This window comes from Manacus candei, unplaced genomic scaffold (genome assembly GCF_025592945.1).
Source record: "Manacus candei isolate 608988 ecotype Guabito, Panama unplaced genomic scaffold, ASM2559294v1 h1tg000014l, whole genome shotgun sequence".
In the NCBI taxonomy this organism is placed as follows: Eukaryota; Metazoa; Chordata; class Aves; order Passeriformes; family Pipridae; genus Manacus; species Manacus candei.
Window position 1 is genome coordinate 2,857,924 of NW_026138062.1, and position 20,918 is coordinate 2,878,841.

General features: G+C 36.2%; 1 protein-coding gene across 14 annotated transcripts in view; it reads left to right on the forward strand.

Moving 5' to 3' along the window:
• The window catches only part of DOCK9 (dedicator of cytokinesis 9), a 112,313-nt gene that overhangs the window by 24,179 nt on the left and 67,216 nt on the right, over positions 1–20,918 (forward strand). For 9 of the 14 annotated variants that reach the window (XM_051780568.1, XM_051780556.1, XM_051780559.1 and 6 more), the window contains exons 2-4: positions 13,298–13,414; positions 18,432–18,521; positions 20,157–20,239. In XM_051780568.1, coding sequence (XP_051636528.1) covers positions 13,298–13,414; positions 18,432–18,521; positions 20,157–20,239 — 290 coding nt within the window. Of the gene's footprint in view, positions 1–5,548; positions 6,131–13,297; positions 13,415–18,431; positions 18,522–20,156; positions 20,240–20,918 lie in introns of those variants that run through there. The other 5 variants (XM_051780564.1, XM_051780566.1, XM_051780560.1 and 2 more) reach the window with 3 other exon arrangements.

Here is a 20,918-nt window from a genome sequence, read left to right on the forward strand (position 1 = left end):
AAAGGAGTTGACTTTTCTGCTCCTCTTTCACAATTAATACATCCATTTAGAACAGCTTTAGAACAGTCTGAATTGCTCATTTGAGTCATCTGTAGATGCAGGTATCCTATTCTGTCGTGAAACGAAATGCAATTGAAGTAAATCGTAGAATCATGTAATAGTTTGGATTGGAAGAGACCTTAAAGATCATCAAATTCCAGCCCTGCTGGCCCCGGGCAGGGAACCTTCCACTAGACTGGGTTGCTTAAAGCCCCAGCCAGCCTGGTCTTGAATACTTTAAGTGATGGAGCATCCACAATCTATCTCTCTGGGCAACTTGTTCCAGTGCCTCACCACCCTCTTGACTAAAGAATTTTTTCCTAATATCTCATCTAAACCTACCCTCCTTCAGTTTAAAACACATTCCCCCTTGTCCTGTCACTACATACCCTTGTAAAAAGTCCCTTTCCAGCTCTCCTGTAGGCCCCCTTTAGGAACTGGAAGATGCTATAAGGTCTCTCCATAGCCTTCTCTTCTCCAGCTGAACAACCCCAACTCTCTCAGCCTGTCTTCATAGAAGAGATGCTCCAGCCCTCTGATCATCTTTGTAACCCTCCTCTGGACCCACTCCTACAGGTCCATGTCTGTTTTGTGCTGAAGACCCAAAGCTGGGAGCCAACTGCTAACCCTTGCAATGCTCTTGATTCTTAAAACTCTACAGTGTGAAGTCCAAGACAGTTTTATATTTCTGTTTAGAGATAAACAAAGATGCGCTCTTATTTCAGCCTGAGGATAGAACTGAATTAACAATCTTCTCTAGGATCATACTGCTCCTGGAAAAAGTCATGTAAAATTGATGCTACACTGTGAGAAGACTCCCCCCTCAGGCTTGCTTGGCACAAAACTGCTTTCATTTGAGAAAACTTGAGACTTGGAGATTTAGTTCGTTTTTTGTCTTTGATTTGGTGTCTGTTCTGTTGAGTTAGTTTCTGATAGTTGTAAAGTCCTGTCCAGTTAGAGAAAAAAGCCATCTTTCTGGCTCACAGAAAGTCTGCTTGTGTATGTCCTCTCTATAAGAGAGGACATTTAACTATGTCAGAACCATAGTTAAATCAGAAGAGCAGTTTTAAAGTCTCCTATACTGACCAAATTCTACTGTGTGGTTTGTGGGAGTTTTGTTTGGTTTATGTTTGTTTGTTTGTTTGTTTTTCCCCTGGGACTATAAGGAAGTCAGATTTTCCCTGAAAACAAATAGGTATATACTAAGATGGTATGAAATGAATTGGTCACCGTTGAGTCAAGCAGCTGCACCTCAAGTTGATACTTCATAGATAACAGTATGCAAATGTGTGACATGGACAAGACTTAAGTTAGTCTGTATTTCATTTAGCTCTGCTGTGATTTTAAACTCATTTTAATTTGTATTTGTCACATTTGTAAGAATGTCCAAACTAAGGTACTGTATCTTATCTATCAGATATCTGTCTAGTTGACAAATAATGGTGAGATGTGCCTTGTTGATGTTAACAACTTTAGCCATGTTTTTTCCATGAGATAAAGAGCTTTTAAAAATGCATTGTACAGAATCACTGTAGACCCAATAGAAGCACTCACTGGGAGAATCCTTTATGCTGCTATTAAAAAAAGGAGATCAGTTTTTTTATTCCAGCTTCTTGAGTGGTAATGCAAACCTGTACATTGGTGTTACCTTTTTAATCAATGCAATCGACTTATGAAAAGAAAGTCAGTAAAATGGGAGTATTGTAGCTCTAATGTTTACAACATGGAAAGTTGCATAATATGTGGCACACTCATATCTCTGTGTTATGTTTTTCCTTTTTTCATCCCTGTTTCTGACTGAGAATGTTCTCCTTATTGGTGGGACTGCAGATTACACGTTTGCAGTGTTTGCCATAGGAGGAATGAGTCTTCCTGACTGAGTTTTGTGTGACTTAGTTTCTATTTCATCTGAGTGTAGTGTGGATGACAGGGCATTGCCAGTTGAATTGCATCTGCATTCCATCTGCTATCAACCTTTCTCTTGAACTTGTGAATATATTCTTCCAGGGCAAGCACGTATGTGTTGGTCACTTATGAAACTTGGCAGTATGAATATATGTATAGCTGTAACACTGAATCTTCCACTGACTTGCGAAATGTTACCCTTTAATACAGCTGCAAGGCAGGCTGCCAAGTGCGGGAGAGTAGTGCTGGAATATCTTGTAGAAATACAGATGAGAGCAAGAAATACTGGCTTTTAATGATCCTTGTCATTCTGCTCAAGTGGGTCCATATTTTCAGATGAGCTACTGCCTTAAAAATCCAACCCCAAACCCGACCAACTAACCAAAAAAACAAACAGTCTCCAAACCTCTAACAAGACAAAGCATCAAACCCCCTCCAGTTATCCATCCTTCTCATTTTTTAATTAATTTTTAAGAGATGCTATAGTAAAGAGACGTTTTAATAAATAATGTCAAATCCTTCCATTTTCACATATACAGGACATGCAAACCGACAGCAATATGATATTCCTTCCTTTCCTCCTCCTCCCAGTTGCTGTAGTTCAAGTGACAAGTCTTTCCCTAGAACGGCTAAGAGAGGCAAGTCTGGTGACTGTAATTACAACTGGTAGGTTTAGTGATCTTGCTGCAGCTTTTAAGTAGGACTTGGAGCAAAAGAAGGACCATTAAACCAAACTACTCAGATTTTAGCTTGTTCCTGCAGGGAGGCTGGGTAGTCATACTTTCTTCCATTAAAGTTCAGAGGAAATTCTCATATGCCATGTGTTCTCTTACTATCATTCACTTTTCATTATGTGGTATTTTACATTAGGTAAGCAAGTTCTTGGAATGAAAAGTGATTTGGAGGAATAAGAGAGTGTATGTGAGGAACTTGTCCATTGGGCAGCAAATTGGCTGGATAAATCACTGAGGTATTCCATAAATACTAAGAACTTCGTTACCTTTGTAAGTTTTTAATTACGTAGGCTGTTCTTTAAGAGTATACGATGCAAGAAGGGAGCCAACTATTTGGCTCTTGGAAATGCTGTGAAAAGTACTGTTTTTAAAAGTACCATGTGAAGCCTTTCAAGCCATTGTGTTTGTAAAAAGATGAAATGCATTGTTTCCATAATAATCTGAGTTATTTTGCAGATAGGTCTCTAGCTAGTAATTTCCTGCAGTTTTTGGAGGTATGTTGGAAGTGTAATTAAATAACTTTTATGTGGTGACATTCTATTTGTGCATTGCTTTCCTGTATTATCTGTTGATCCTTATTTGGGTAACTAGCTGCCTGATGCAACAAGTCAAGTATTTTTTTTTATATAGTTTTTATTTCAATTGCAATTAAGGGAGTTAAAACTACAGGTCATATAACAAGGTGATAAATTTTCAACATGTCTTAAAGTCCTGGAGGTTTTTAAGATGAGACTGGATGTGGCACTTAGTGCCATGGTCTAGTAACTATGGTGGTAGTGGATCAAGAGTTGGACTTGATGATCTCGGAGGTCCCTTCCAACCCAGTCAATTCTATGATTCTAATGATATATGTGTGTTAGTGAAATACAAATGAGAAATTACATTAGTTGTTCAGTGAGGACAAATAACTTTTATATCTTTAAACTGATGTTACAGAAATGTTAGCCTGTTGCCTTTCTTTTTATCCCTCATCATATTTAGAGAAGAATAGGAAGAATGCTGGGGAAAGAGAATCACATTTATACTGAACTAAAGTTATCCAGATGCATTTAAGAGAAGTACCTGACCAGGATAAAACAATGTTGCAGTTAGGAAGTAGAATCCTTTGTTAAATTAAGCAAAAGAAATACTATTTAAAGCTTATAATATTTTTAAGTCTTCATTAGTGTAAGGGTTTGCAAGTGCCTTAATCATAATAAGGTTGTGCATTTCTGGTTGCAGTTGAGTATAATTGCAGCCCATCTCAATGAAACAAATTCCTGTTTGGCAGCTGCATCCTCAAGTAATGGTGTAATTTAGTTTTAAGCTGTTCCATGCTTCCGTTTTCTGAAAACAAAGAGGGCTGGTGCAAAATAAAAAGTGTAACTAAATGTTCTTGAACTATTGTCTACCTTACTTTACACAGGAAGATCTGTTTTGTAAATCTGACTAAACTGCTGGTTTCCTTCTTAACTCTTAAAGAAACTTTATGTATACTGTTTTCTAGAATTTGGTGTCTATGTATGGGAGAGGCAGCTTAAAAAGTAAATGGATTGAACTTATATCACCTAGAGAAAAAGATAGAAACATAGTAAATCATTATTGGCTTGACTGAAATGTTATTATTTTCAGTGCACTCGTTAGAAATGTACTTGGATTGTGGATGGGATGGGCAAACTCTTGGTCAGACTTAATTTTACGAGTGTGGTAGTTGAAACAGCAGTATGTTATGCAAGTGTGAGAGCGGAGAGAAGGGGAAAAGAAAGGGATATCAACATCTTATGTTAGATCTGAAGACCTGAAGTTGCGTCTTCTTAAAAATACTAGCACTAGAAGAGGATATTTGTGTTTCTCCACAACTTCATTTACTTTCTGCAGATTAAGGTGACTTTCTCTTCTATTAGAGAATAGATAAAAATTCATGTTAAGTTAAATTTGAGTTATATTGAAGTGAGATAACTAACTGTTCCAAGAAGTGGAACAGAATTGAGAACTGAATGAAGGTGGTGGCTTAGTTTCCACAGCTGTCTGGTTCCTTAGTGGACAAAGTCTAAAACAGGGATATGCTTCTCCGGGGGGTTAAAGTTTCTCTCAGATGTATTTTTTCTTGGTAAATAAAGCTGCTGAGGTGTGTGTAGTTGGAGGTTGCAGCTCATTAGTATTAAAAAGAAACAAAGGGAAAACCAAAATATTCCTCTCAAAACCTGGACAAAACTTCTTGTCACAGTTCACTTTTTTTTTTTCTTTCAGGAGGAATTTAGCATACAGTCATATGCTAAAACTACTCTGTGTGTGTGTAAATTGGATTAGTCAAACCTTAAAAATTGCCAAAAATGTCAGCTAGGTTGCATACAAAATTGCTTTGCACTACAGTAAGGAATTGCACAGAAATCATCCCAATAAAATTGCTGCTTCTTATTTGGCCAGTGTGTGTATGTGTGCACTGAACAGTGCCTGTAAGTAGCAGTATAGTAGAAGAGCAGATTGGATTTCAAAAGCAGATTTGAAGCATGACTTGAGTTTATGTTGTAGCTAAGGACAGGAACTTGCACAAAGCACTGTGTACCCCTGAATCTCCAGGCCAAGAGATGCTTTTGCAAACTGTTCACAAGACAAGGGAGACACCTGGTAGTTGAAGAGTTAAGTGCTTAAGAGTTAGAAGTGTAAAGGTGTTTTTTGAATGTTATTTAGAGTTAACATCCTTGTAGAGCATATAAAATTTTTACTGTGAGGGCAATTTGATGTTAAGCTAGAACTTTTAATATGGACTTAGCACTAAGATAAAAAGATCATCCCTGCCCTTGCCCCAAAAAAGAGCAATGTTATCTGTTTGGGGCATTGATCCTGGAGAATGGACTTGGTTAGTAGCTGGTTGTTGATAGTATCCAAGTAAGCGATATTAATGTAAATAAATGCAAAAAAGAAATACTTAGGGATTTATACTTCTGAAGAGACACAGTTGTCAAAAAGTGATTAATTCTTACACTAAAAATACTTCTAAATTACTGAAGCCTTGACTTTTATGAGTGCTGTACGAGACTTGGACTGTTTTACATGGTCATTTTAGAAACATTCCCTTTTGTGTTTGACTCATACCCTTAAGGCATTAAAGTGGATCCACCTTTTTTTTTTTTTTTCTCCTCAGAGGAATACAGCATGCTTAGGGGCTGGCCTTTGTCTGTCATGCATTCCCACCATAACAGATTTAGCAAACTGCAGCTGAGAAGTTAGACTAGTCTGTACTTTCTGCTGCTTGTGCCAGGGAAAAAGCTACTGTTTTCACTGGATCGATGGCATGTCGATAACTTTGATGCCAAAAAGCATATGGTTTTGCTGCTGTTTGTATTTTCAATCAAAGAATGCAGGCGAGAACAAACAGAAATCCTAAGAAAGAGCTTACTATAGAATCTCCACAGAAGGGCAAGGATGCAGGTCCTTGTGAAGTGGAAGCAGAGAGTCCTGTGGTAGTGCTGGTAAGAATTGTTTAAATAAGCAATCTCTTTCCTTTAATAATTTGAATTCTGTTTATCAATGAAAACCTACTTAATCTGACGCTAATGAGAAGCTCCAGCATTCATACTTGTGAATAACTCATGGTTAAGATTTAGGTTTAATTCTTTCTGTGTTGTTTACCTTTTTAATTAATTTTTACTGTTCTGGTTTGCCATATCTTTGGTTCTCTTTGAGTGTGACTTTGGAACTTGGTTTTCATACGAGCTGCTTTTCAGTCTGTCTAGTATAGTTGTACACCTCTTTGAACCTAGCATGAAATCTACTTATGTTTTAAAATACTTTCTAGCACCTCTATATATCTTTCTGTTAATATATATTTGAAGTCTCTAAAATGTGTGTGTAGCAGTTTAAGTTTACTTAAATTATCAAAGAACTCTTTAAATAATTCATGAATACTTCTGTTAAAGGATCTGTTTTTCATTGCCTTTACTGCACATTATTTAGGAATTTAAAGTTTTAAAATAGCTTCAAGTGAGGGAAAAGGGAATATATTTGTATATGGGGGTAGTAATCAAATAAGAACTTTTTTTTCTTACATATTGCTACACAGTCAGTTCTGTTGGAACTTCAAGTACAGCAAGAGAACATAATAAGTGAGCTGTAATGAATCTACTGACTCTCTCCAGCTAGGACAATAAACTTTTTCAAATAACAGAGGAGGATTGTTAAACTAATAACTTATATACCAGTAGAAAGAAGTGCTTTGATAGTTCTTACTAAAATTCCAACTTAGTAATATTTTATACTTAATTACTGCTGCTGCTGGTCCCCTCTTCATTTATCTGTCTGTGGTTGAAGTTAGTGGGGCTGTGATCCTCAAATTATGCTGTCCCCCCTCTTACTTGAGCTTCACACTAAGCATTTAAGAATTGAAGTAAAACATTTTGGCCATTTATATTTAGTAATACTAGTCTGTAACTGTATGGGGATCATTACTGTATATAACAGAAAGCTTACATGTGTGCTAGTAAGGCCAACTTTCTTTTCCTTGACACTGTTTTCTTTAGTTTCATTGTATTCAGAGAGTTGTTAGTAAAACGTGGGATTTTTTTATATGGGTGTGTTCTGATTTCTGGTCCAGATCTTCATCAGTACAATGTGAGCTAATCTTGTGTGTGCTTTCCTGCCTTTGGAATGTTTAACTTTATTTAGAACTGTTTTTATTCCCCCATGAATACTCAGAGGATATTAGTGTTTCTGCAGATTCTTAGAGTACTGCAGCTAATCAGCAAGCATATGTACTTACTTGAAAAAAAAGTATGAAACAATACTGTGTTTATTATAACCATTTATGAACTACCTCCTTATAATTTTCCAAGTACTACTACATTTAATGTTCATGGAATATTATACCTTCAGTGTTTGTCCTCCCTTTTTTGCTTCTCCTTTTGTCTAGTTATTGAGGAAAGCTAGATGAAGTGGTGCAAGGACAATTTGCAACAAGTGCACTGCCAGACACAAAGCGAAAAGTAGGGTGCTACGTTTCGTTTAATGCTGGCATTTGGGTCCATTTTTCTTTCATTGAATTGTGACACTGCATTACGTTTTTACTGCCACACTTAAAATAGGTGTCTTGTCACTGGTACAGGGTGCAGTAAGATAATAAGTAAGACTGGTAACATTGCTAGTTGCTGTAACAAAATCTAAACTTCTTGTTTTCTGGATTAGAAACCTTGGAATTACGTTAGATAGCACTCCTCAAAAGCATATGGAACAGTAGGCTTCTAATTTACTCTAGTAATACTTCTCACCAGCTATTGCCTAAAATATTCTTTCAGGTGTGCATGTATTCCTTTTGTGTGGGTAATTATAATGTGATTTACCTAGTGCTCGAGTTTTTTGAGTATTCTTTCTAAAGATGAGAGAGAATCAGTGGTCAGGACTTCAAGGAAGCAACAGGTTTTTTTGTCATATTCATTTAATTATTTAAATGTAGTTCACTGAAAGGGAATACTCTGCTAGAGTATGGAGGAAACCTGGTATTTCTAACTGGAAGCATTCCATGTGTTATTGAAACAATGTTATTTGATTGAGTGCTGTGCCCGAATTAACTGTTCCTGGTTGGGTGGGTAGGTTCACAAAAGGAGTCTTCTGCTGCTTTCAGTGCCAGTATGTCAGTACGTGTGCTTTCTTGTTTTCCTGCGGTTTGAATTAGATTGTGTCATAACTTTGCTTTTGAGGCTAACAAGCAAGAAGAGCCCACGGAAAAAGCATTTAGATTTTTCAGGTGGTGCCTCAAAACCCTGCTTAGGATGAACTGCTGTTGTGCTAACTGTTGTAGAAATGACTAGATGAGTATGTGTGCTGTCCAACTGCACTTTGATAGTCAGAAGTAGTAACTGCTTATCAAAACAGATGATGTTTCTGGGAAGTTGAATCTTTTGGAGGTCATCTTTCTGCTTGGAGACATGCTGGCAGTGTAAAATGTAATAATTAAAATTAAGCTCTAGGATACAAATAATTTTTCAATTAATTTTTAAAACCTCAACCTGGGCAATTGATTTTATGTTTATTGACTTGAGATAGTAGGGAGCTGTTACCCATGTTTAGTATTAAATAATCTTATTGTTTTTCCACAGTGGCTGGCCTCAGACCAGTGTTGAGCAATACATAACACCTATTCATGTATTTTTATGCTGTTTCCTGCTAGTGCCTGTAGCTCTACTTTACTCTTTATGGGAACTTGCTAATTTGCAGGTGTATATGCTAAATATGTTTTTATAAGGTAAATGATGTTTTGTAGCAGGCGGCTAACAACATTCAGTGTGCTTAACCTGACCATCTTTTGCTTTCTGAGATGACAATTGAAAGATAACATTTCTCTCAATTTAAGCATACAAGAAAAACATGTACTGTGGGGTTTTTTTTCCTGTAATATGTAATGGAGGCAATCGTTGAACTCTTAACTTAAAATTTCTTAATTCAACGATGAATTTTGACACTGCTCATCCAAATATATAAACTGTATTCTGGCAGATTACTATAATATGGCAGATTCTGGTTACTGTGTGGGTGTCATGACTGCTTTTTTGAAATACTTCTTATTTCTGATAAGTTTCTGTGCTTATAATACTCAGGGAAGAACCAAAGTGGTATGGCAGATAATTTGCTCTTTCGTGTTCCAAAAAACATAGCATTGGCTGGCTCGAGTGCTGGACCCCATGAAGCCATATGCTCTTAACATTTTCCTAGATTACAGAAATAAAAATGCCATTGGCTGCAGATTAATAGGAAGAGTTAAGTCTTGTTTGAAAGACTGACTTTTAGTGCCTATAAACTCGATGTTGCGGTTTTGACTGGGCTGAGTTTTATCTGTGTCAGCTGGTCCATAAATCATATTCAACAATACTATAACTACCCAACATATTTTCTCTGATGTTACATGAAATAATAGGCCAGATGTTTTTTTCTTTAGTATAGAAGAGCCTGAGAGAGAATCTGCTTCCTTGCACTGTTTTATGTTTGGCTAAATGCCAGTATCAGCATGCTGTTTATTGTTTTCTGGTTTTGTATCTGGTTCAAACTGATAAAACATCCTCTTCCTTTTGAATCTGACAAACGACTAACAAAGCAATGAGTAACATTTAGGAGAAACGTGAGGAAGCAAATTCTTCATAAATTTTTACATAAGTCATATTTCTGCCGATCAGGTACCTTACTGATTAAATAGGAGAGATCTGTATTCAAGACCTAAGCTACAGTGAGCCTTAGATTCTATAAAAGCTTTTAATGAGGGAGGATTCTATTTCCTTTTTTTAAATCTTGTGTTTACAGCATACAAACAAAATGTAAGCAAAGATTTTATTCTTTTAAGATTCCTTTTCACAAAATTTATGGTTGTGATGAACCAGTTCTGTGACTACAGGATAGAGAGAGGCATTTGCAATGAATTGGCTGATTTTTGAAGCTGCAGTGTATGCATCTTTGGTTTTTGAATTAGATGTGTTAGAAAAGTGATTTGTATGTGTGTGTGCATGCCCATGAAATAATTTTAGTTACATTGGCTTTAAAAGTAATCATTTTCCTCTATTTTTGCTGGTAAAATGGGAGAATCCAGAACTAGCTTTCTTCCAGTCTTCATGTATCATCTTCCCAAGAGAACTAACAGGAGGATGAATGTAGTTCTTCAGCACCAGGGAGAAGTGGAAGAGAATGCTGATCATATGCAGCACCGTGTAAAAATCCACTACTCCTTTGAGATGACAACTTTCCCTTGCTACCAAGTTGTGGAATTGGTGCTGTGATCTAACTGCTCGCTAGTTTGGATAGTAGATGTCCTGATATGTGAACTTTCTGACTGTATTGACCACGCAAATGTTTATTCTCTCCTTTGAAAAGCTCCTCAAATTGCCACAAGTGGTCACACAGGCATCTAATCAGCATTTCAGAGCCACAATCTGGCTGAAAGCTCACTGGTTGGAAGGAACTCTCTCAAGCTAGATCACCTTCTAATCTGTCACAAAAGCTCTGGCTCAGTTGCTGGTATCAGTGTGAGAAGACTCTGGAACGTGCTGTGAGAGGGAGGGTCCTTCTAGTGTCAGCCCTGCTTTCAATTAACTTAAGCCAATTGTGAAGCCAAATCTTTTTAGCTAACTGATGAGAACTGATTGTGGACACAAATCAAATGGTCTTTCTCTGCTGCTCCTTTTTTAGGCCCAGTTTAATTTGCAGTATTCTTTTTTCTTTCTCCTAAAGGTCAGTAATGCTGCACCACTCTCAAACCAACCTGCCACCAGAGCATATTGTGTATCATTTCTCCTGACAAACCCTCGAGAAGGAGTGGTCACATGGTAAAGGCCAACTTGACCAAATGGAGTGACTTGGCCACTATATTAGTAGTCTCTAAACCTTGCTTTGACATAGGAGTGTATCGCATAAGAGCTCAAAAGCTCAGTGATTGGCAGGGTCTTCTTGCTTGCCTGATAGGTAGAGAGAGACCTGTTACTTACACTGGAAGTGTGAGAAAGGAGAGCAAAGGGTGTCTTGTTTTTCTGAATTATGTGTTAACATGTACTTGCTTTACAGAGCAGTAAAATTTGAAAGGCTCTTCCTTTATCCCTGTTATCCCTGTCTCATGCTTAAGGAAGAAAATTTATTCCTTAGTGAAGACTTGGAGAGGGTAGGTGAAGTTACTGGAATTTCTTTGGAATCAGAACTGATTATGACAATCTCTTGGAGTGGGCTGCTCGACCTGAAATTTTGTGAAGGGTTAATTTAGCAGAGTCAGTGTCTAGGAAGTGTTTCAAATAGTTGGGTAAAGAAGGTGCTGAGGAAGCTTGCCATTTCATTAGTTGGAGATTCACTGTAGCAGTCTGAACACTCAAATGTAAACTTAACAGCAATTTTTCTTGCAACTGTAATATTTTGTATAAATAGAACATTAGCGAGAATGTAACCTTTTCTTAGGTTGTGTTTACCTGCTTTTCTTATGCTTTTTTGAGCTAAATAGTCCAATCACTTCAACTCAGATGGGTGCACAAACATAAACTTAAGCCTTTTCTGGTGGACACTGGTGTTAGTTCATGGCTTTGTGATAAATCATGTTCATGAACAAGAGGAGAAGATGTAGCATCAGTTGGGGTTTAGGTGCTAAGGTCTCAAAGTGTGTCAGAGTACAATACAGAGCAAACTGAACAGCCGTTCTCCATCTCCTCTGATGAGAAAGATGTCAAACTCAACATCATAATTTTCCACCATGGCTCCTAGAAGTATTCGTCTGTGCTGATCATGTTGTTATACAGCTTATGAACTAAATCCTTCCAGTGTGATTGTAAATGGTAGTTATTTTTGTTGACAAAGCTACATTTTGTTCATAATCTTTGGTAGATTTATTTCCACACTTTGCTTTTTTTGCCTGTTCAGATGTTATGCTTTGTTATGTTCTTACATTTTTCCTAACAGTAAAACTGCTGTGTGGTAGATATGAGGGAATGTTGAGTATTTTTTGAGTAGCCTGTGAACTAAGCCTGAAAACTTGGTAACTTTCTCTGAGTAAAGCTTTCCTAATTCCTTGAAAAATTTATTTGGTTCGCTTTTGGATAAAGAAAACACCTCTAAGGTTTCTCAGGAATATTATTAATATACTAATGATTAATAGTGGTTGCTGATAAAGATATTTGTTCTGTGCAGTACAACTAGAATCTGAAAGATTATTATCTTGAGTTATACAAAACTATGTATAAAGCTTGTCTTGTCTGTTTACCTATAGCGATGGCAGAAGCTGGCCTTGCTGCTCCTGTTATGTTTAATATACCTGACATTGAAATTAGTACCAATGACTTTAAGAAAGCATCAATTGTAAACTCTCTTATAATTGCTACTTGTAAAAAATTGTAATTTTATGTCCAATACTGTGGTGCACAATTTTAGTTACAGAAAGTGCAAGCTCGATTGTAACTCCAGCTTTGCATTAGTTTTCACACTCTGAGGCGGTGCTGCCTCATTCAGAGCTCTGCCTAAACCTGCTTTGCCTGACCACTTAACAGATTGCTTGGCAGGGTGAAGGTTTTACTCTATGTGATTGTGCACAGGCAGCTGTAATGCCTTGACTGCGGTAAGGGGTTTTTATGTTGAATCAATGCCTAGTAACTGAAGAAAGCTACTTGTGCAATTAAGAGGAAGTAGACAGCCTATGGGAATTTTGGAAAAACTAAAGAGAAGGAGGAATGTCAATTAGTCTACCCCTACTGCAGGTTACTGCTGAATTAAAAGAAAGCTGGATCTCTGCTCTAAGATTGTTTTCATTCCTGCTAAACCCAGATCAGGGCTTTCAGGGCAGTATCAAACAAAGACAACCACCAACATAAGAGACTAGTAATTTCTTTTTTTTTTTTTTTTCTGTGAGAATACATACATGATTATTCTGATAAGCTCTACCTTGTCGTGTTTTATGAAGTATTGCTTCTTCCTTTTGAGGCAAACAGCATCCTTGTCTCTAATTATCAATTGGATTTATTTGTATGATATGATATGACATAAAGTCTGCATTTCAAATACTGTATGTTTTTGATGTAGACAAAATATATTTCTGCCAATCTTTAAAAGAGTAACTTCTTAAAATGAGTCAACAACTGTCATTTTTCCTCAATATACCTGAATTTATTTTGCCTTTTTCTTTTTCCCCCCAGGCAAAACCAAAGCTCATAGAACCGATAGACTATGAAAATGTCATTGTTCAGAGGAAAACACAGATTTTGAATGATCCTTTACGTGAGATGCTACTGTTCCCTTATGATGACTTTCAGGTAATTTAATCCTTCCCCTCCCTTCCCCTGCCCCCACTTCCTTATTATTATTATTTTTTGATAAAGACAAGTTTTTAGCAGGAGTAGATGTGAGATGATAACTTCCTATCTGTTGTTTCTCAGTGCTCTTTAGCTGCAAAAAACCCCACACAAACTCTTTACCATGAGTCCCGTTACACTGCTTAATTTATTCTGTTGGGTACAGAAGAAGAAATAGCACAATTCCTTCATCTGTTCAGATTATAAAGTCTGCTTCTGCAACTCAGCAATTTTATTGCCTTTTGAAGTAGATGATCAGTCACTTTTAGATGTTCTCCCCTCCCTTTCCGATGTTCAAAAAAAGCATCTGCTTTTTGTTATTCTTTAATTCTTAAACTGATGTTTTTCCTCCCCTTCTTAGTAATGAAGGGCATGAACCTGTTCAAATGCAATCTGCTAGTCTGAACTGCATACTTCCAGCCAAAACTGGGGTTTGGCAAAATATGCCCTTAATAACAGGGTTCTGACTTGACTAAACCAGACTTAACCAAGATTTGTGATTGTCTTGTTGTATTTCTTTTTAAATTACCTGTTTATCTAAATAAATAGTTTATTTAAGTATACTCTTTTTTTTTGGTAACCTTCTTGTAGATTTAGTTAGGATAACTATGAAGCATCTTAGAAACTGGAGTTAGAGTAAATAGCGAGGAAAGTCTCTTACACACATGCCCATACCTGCAGTCAAAATGTCTGTGTTTGCAAAGTATGCAGGCACCTGAACGTTCTGTAAATTAACTTTATTCAGCCAAGTAGCTGAAGCTAAGCTTGTTTATCATGGGGAAGGTTGGTGATTAGTTGTTGTATTTCTACAGAAGGGCATCTGAAGTCCCATAAATTGCATGTTGAACTTTTAATGAATTCTCTCTGGTCTGAATGCACCTATTTATAATATAGTCTGAGGGCTTCTTTTTTATTGTTTCCTACATGAATAACTCTACTTGTAGCCTTCCCACTCTGAACTAAAAAATTTGGGTTTTGGGAAGCTACAGGTATTTAGAATAGTTTGGGTTTCATGTGTTTAATTGAAAGTTTAAAGTACTGGAAGCAAGACCTTGCAGAAGAAGTTGTACTGATACTGATGTTCAAACACTGGATCACTCATGATAATGCCCTATACCAGGTGTTGGCTTTGGGACTGAAGAGCAGGAATAGGCTACACTACCCAAATCCCCTTCTATACTGTGCTTCTTCAGTATCACAGCTCAAGAGGAGTCCAGTTTACTTATGCCAAATGTACTCTTATCTGATTGACTAGTTCACTTATCAGGGTCATTTTGGTGAACAACTCTGAATTATCAGAAGAAACAAACCTATCAAGAATATCCTCAGGTATTTTGTTTGGGCAGTCTGGGGAGATGTCTGAAGTGTTCAATTGCTATTTCATGTGACCTCTTCTGCAATTCTTATCCTCAGGTCTGTATGAATGAAGCTAGTCCATGGTTCTCAATCTGATCCTTAAAAGAGAATGTCTGAATTTTGTCACAAACTGTCATCCTTTGTTTTGATTCTGTGGTCAGATTTTCATCATGGTAGTCATTAAAGCGTGTGTTACATCAGATTTCCTTCAAGTAGTCACAGTTTTGGAAAATAGCATTTTATGCTTGATTTATATGAAGACTGGTTTCTTCTACCAAACTGCATTATCAGACTTTTGTTTCTTTGGAACACTGGCTGGCACAAACTTACTCCAAATATTTTTATTGTACACACGATTCTTCAGTACTGCTTTGATCTATCTAAGTCAGAGAACAGAAAACTTTAAGTGCTTATTATTTTTTATTACAAGTTAAACCTTTTAACCCTGTGCAGTTTTTCATAAGCATATTTACAGGTTTTACAGAATCATAGAATGTTAAGGGGTTGGAAGGGACTTTAAAGATCATCTAGTCCCAACCCCTCTGCCATGGGCAGGGACACTCCCACTAGTCCAGGTTGCTCAGGGCCCCATCCAGCCTGGCTTTCAACACTGCCAGGAATGGAACCTGCCCTCTTTCAGTTTGAATCCATTCCCCCTTGTCCTGCCAAATAATCCCAATACAGGCTAAGTTTACATGTAGCAAATAAAATGTGGGTATATTCCACCCAAATTAAATTTGCCTTTACAAAGTTATCCCAGTGTTATTTTTAAGGCATTTTGGTGCTTAGCTTAGACATTCATTACTTTTGGGTTTGAGCCATATGGATTTAACACACTTTCATTTAAAGCTCTTGGCTTTTATTTAGTACAAGTTAAGTACTTCTGAAAATAGATTTTATGCCAGCTTTGCAGAAATGAAACTAAATCCAGGTCATTCTATGAGAAGGCACATCTTCCGTAGAAGAAAAGCAAAAAAAAGTCCAAGTAATGCTCTCATTTTAAAGAGCACAAAGTAAACTGGTCAAATAACCATTTTGAAATGTTCTAAGAAATTTATTTATGACTTTTTTCCTTTAAAATCTATTCTGTGTTTTTCCTTGAGTCTTTAGGCAACTATTCTAAATCAAGGCTTCAATTTAGTTTGGAAATTATAATACAGCTTCTGACACTTCCCGTAGAAGTGATAAGCTGCTTCTGACATATCATTGTTTTAAGTGCATGACCTCTCATACAGCTGCCATCTTTTCCATTGAGTCTTCTAGAACAATTTCTGTCACTGCATCTTGAGCATGAGCTTCTGTGAACACAGTAACTCTAAGTCTCACGTGACCTTGTGACAGAAAGAATATCCATCACAGTCTGCACTTATTGTGGACAGGTTCACTATCCATATTCCATCAGGTTTCGAGTAGCAAGTACTCCTTGGTTGACTTGGTGAAATGTTCCTGCTGCTGTGGCCTTTTCTGAAACCTCAGCACATACTAAATCCCTGGGATGCACTTAGTAGTATCAGTAAAAGAGTTTTAATTGTGTGCTTCGGTAGTGCGTGTGAATCCTGGCTCGTGTTAAAAGCAATCTTCCTTAGTTTTGACAGCACAGTAATTGAAAGGGTTTTTTTAATCTTCTTTGAGAGCATGAGACAAACACTTTGTAGTTCCTGATGCTGCCATAAATCAAATGATCACTCAAACCCAGAGAGCTGAAATGTTTCACTTCTATGGAACAGTTCAGCCAATGTAGTTGTGAAGAAAGTTTGTAGAGAAAACAGTCCTTCCTTCTAATTTTTCTTTTGGAATATAATGTATATGTATGTGCATGCTTGATTTTAAAATGTTGATGTGGTGTTGCTTTAGTAATTATTTTTAGGAATTTGCTCTGAATCATAATACCTCACTCCTTGCATATCCTGGCTCTCTGATGCAGTACTGCAGCTGATGGATGAGCTGAGGAGGAGGTGGCATGCATCAAGACACTTACTAGTATGAACAAAATTGACAAATGAAATTCTTCTGGTCTGTCATGGATCACGAAGAAAAAAATCTTTTTATGTGCGAAAAACTAAGAAAAAACCCTTACTGTTATATTGATAGTTATGTAGCAGGATAATAGCAGCACACATTCTAAAAGTATGTACAGCTAGTCCAATTTTACCAAATTTCACTATAGTGTTAAAATTCATTCATGAGGTCATGGATTTCCCCTGAAATGTGCCTGGAAAGATGCCACCTTAGTCTCTGTTTTTTCTTAAAATAATAATAATTTTTTAGAAAAGCTTAGTATAACTGTATGCTTATAGAAAATATATTGTACTACATGTAGTATATTATATATTACATAAACTATAAATAATTTCCTATCAAATATCAGACTATTTCAGGCTGAGAAAAGTATCTAGACATTCTGGCCTTTAGCTCTTATGGTAGTTCAATACTCTTAGTAGAAATCTTTCTGTCCATAGCTTGTGAAAACAAATACATTAAACTCAATACAGGTTAAATATATTTCTAGAATTCAGAAAACTTCATTCTTAAAAGCTGTTAGCGTATAAATGAATATTTTCCTGCCGTTTTCGGGGAGGTTTTTTTTTGTTTTTTAACGGTACAGTGCAAGATTTATTGGTCCCATGAAATATTTCTGGGTTTATGGTTTCTGCTTTTACTACCTCCCCAACTCTCTCACCTAAGGAGTTGTCACTTTTCGGTGTTCTGGACTAGATGAATAACTTGACCATGACTGTGGGATGATTTTTTTTTTCCTTTCAATCTTTACTGTAATTGAATATTCTACCTTCAAATACCCTCCCCAGTTAATAGAGTGAGGCTTTGGTAATGACAGAAATAATCACCTTATGGATCAAACTCTCAACAACAGAGATGAGTAAAGGTAATGTACTTATGTACCCTTTCTTTTTGACAATAATGTGGAGTTTTTTTCTTCCATGTTTTCATCTGATCCTTCCTGGTGCTGCAATGTGTGGAATATAGCTAACAAGTGAGGGACCACAACCCCCTTCCAGGTCCAGGCTATGTAAACTTTCTTGTTCACCTTTGATGACTTAAACTATAAGATTCCTTTCCACATGGTGCAAAACAATTTCTATTGCTGTGTAGTTATTTTCATTTGGAGTCCAGAAGATTTTGTAAAGCTTTCATCATTTGCAGTTAAAAATTTAAAGTACACTAAGGCTGACTTCAGCACTGGTCTGAGAAGCAGAATTTCCTGGTCACAGATTACCTGTTCTCTGGCAGCCTTTCTGTACTGCTCTGAACAGTGGCACAGAATAGGAATAAGTTCTGACTTGATAGGCTGAACTGTATATATACTTCAGGGATCTAGGCATTCTCTCTGAACCTGCAGTTGAACAGTGCAAGTCTCATTTTTTTTGCCAGCTGAGATCTGCAATTGAACTACCCTGTTATTTTGCTGTGGGTTTTTTTTCTTATTTTGCTAGAGTAATGTTTTTATATGTAGTAAATTCTCATTAATTGGCTATTCTGAAACATCATATTCACAGGATGTTTTCTGCTGAGCTTTTCTTTGTTAGATATAACTGAGTGTTGCCAGAATTTGTCCTCTTTCCTTTAGTTACAAGTTTCATTAATTGCTTTTGTTGCCTACCAGACAGCATTATTGCAGCGGCAGAGTCGATACATTCATTCAACAGTTCCTGAAAATGCAGAGAAGGAAGCTCAAAGCTTGTTTGTAACTGAGGTAAAATTGAAATTGCATGTGACTGTGTGTAATAATGATATTATACCTGAATTGTTTTTCTTCTACTTCATTTACTATTTTAAAAAACAAACAGGAAAATAAGCTCTGAAAAAAATTAAATATTTATTGCCTTTTACTTGTCAATGATTTCAAGGGAAAACTTCCAGGGAAACTTAGAACTGTTTTCCACTGGTGACTGGAAAAGAAGGGTTAGTGGATAGCTTTGAATTATTTTGTATCTATAATTGGCTCTTGGAGATGTTTCGCTTCCACCTTCTTTATACTTCTGGCTTTCCCAGATGAACATGGATGATTTCCATACGTGATATTGTGACCACTAGTAAATCTCAAATGAATTGCTGTGACTTGTTTTTCCTGATAGATTGTCTCACACCAGTCATTCTTAGTTTGTTCATAATAATCATGTACAGTTTGCTGGAATGGAGGTATTCATAACTGTAACATTTGCAGAGGCCAAAATTCATTATGACTGCTCAACTTGTATGCTGTATGTAGAAGAAACAATCTTGAACCTAAAGTTTCTCAAAACTGTTTGCTTATGTTGTCATTCCTTTGGTTCTATGTGGTTCCATTTCATTTAGGGTTTTGTGGAAGCCTTTAAGGAATGAAAGGTTTAAAATTTTTGTCTTTTTTGTATTATCTACTGTTTTTTTACTGATATGTTTTAAGATGATATTTTAACATCTAAAACAAGTAAATGGCTGTTGTAATTCCAGTAAAATTGAAGGAGTTCCAAATAGCTGAATCTACCTCGAAGTGATTTATTCACAGTGATACATATCCTTTATACCTAAACATTTCTAAGATAAAATTAAAGGGGATAGACAAGAAGGGAGGAATGGCATAGGTAATTGATGTAGTTAATTGAGTTTCTGCAGAACCAATTGCTTGGCTAGTATTAAGCTTGTATTTTGAAATATAAAGAAAATATTTGTGATTTCTTAGATACTGTGTTAGTGTACATGTAGGTTTATTTGTATAACATAAAATGTTGCATAGAATGGTTTCTGTCAACAGATTTTGTCAGTTTTATGTTACTTTGTTCAAAGCCAAGATAAATCAGTACTTTTATGCTATGACAATATGGGTGGAGTGAAATGGTATTTCCTGTAATCTAGATCAGAATTTAATGACATAATTGCTTTTCAACCACTGCAAGCGCAGAGTTTAAATTTAAATGTTAATTTAATTGCACTAGAAGTATAAATTTAAGGAAAAGATGTTTTTATTTTTCTGTATCTGTACATGTGAAATTGAATTTGAGTTTTCTAAAGACTGAGTTGCTTTTTCAGCTGTAGTGAAATGCTACTTTAACTTTTTGGACAACTGAAGATGGTTAATCCAGATGCTGAGTGCATTCACCATATTCTGGTTTTATAAAATACATGTCTTGTGGATGATAACATTCCATTGAAACATATAATTTGTTCCAAAAAGCTATATTGCATTAGGCTATTGGCAAAAGAAAGAAAGTGTAGAGAATTTGCAGAGGTTGACATGTAACCATAGTAGTTCATAAACAACCATATTTTAGGAGGTTTTCTTGTGTTGTGCCTAGTGAATGCCTTTAATCCTTTTCCAGTTAATACTGATATTTGGTTTTCATTAAAACAGTGCATCAAAACCTACAATTCAGACTGGCATGTTGTTAACTATAGATATGAAGATTACTCAGGGGAGTTTCGACAGCTTCCAAAGTAAGTATGTTATCTAATGGTATAATAAATTGAATTTGTGAAGGAACTTAAACTGTATTTAATATAAACTTATTTATTACAGAAGTATATTAATATGTGTAATATGTAAACTGAAATATGCTATATCAATGTTTAATAGTCAGTAGAGATGATAAAGATTTGTTGGGTGGAATTTACATTGATGAACTTGAACCATAAAGTCTTCTTCAAGCATTTTCTGGAAAGGTACTGTAGTAGTATTACCTTACTAATAGGCAAGTCAAAACAAGACACTGTTTCATTGACAATGTGATTTTAAGTATGATAACTAAAACAGACTAATGTTTAGATGAAACTAAAATGGTAATATCCTGTTTCCATAGCTTCAAAGGCAGCTTTTGGAACTCCCTTTAGGAGCTCAGGGAATAGAACCTAACCAAGATGGTTAGAGCAGGTTTTCACAGGATAATTCAAAGTAAAAGCTTAATCTACATCTGTTACAGACATTCTAAACCATCTGCTAGAGAAATCTTTTCATACTTTTTCAATATTTTCTAGGGAGAGTATAGAGATTAGAAACTTAACTTAAAATGTTTGATAATGGCTAAATACTCTGAATACCCCAACTCTGGAAGATCTGTGTCTTCCCTAACTACTCTCCTGCATCTATCAGTTAAGAAATAGTTATCTTTCCCTGTGA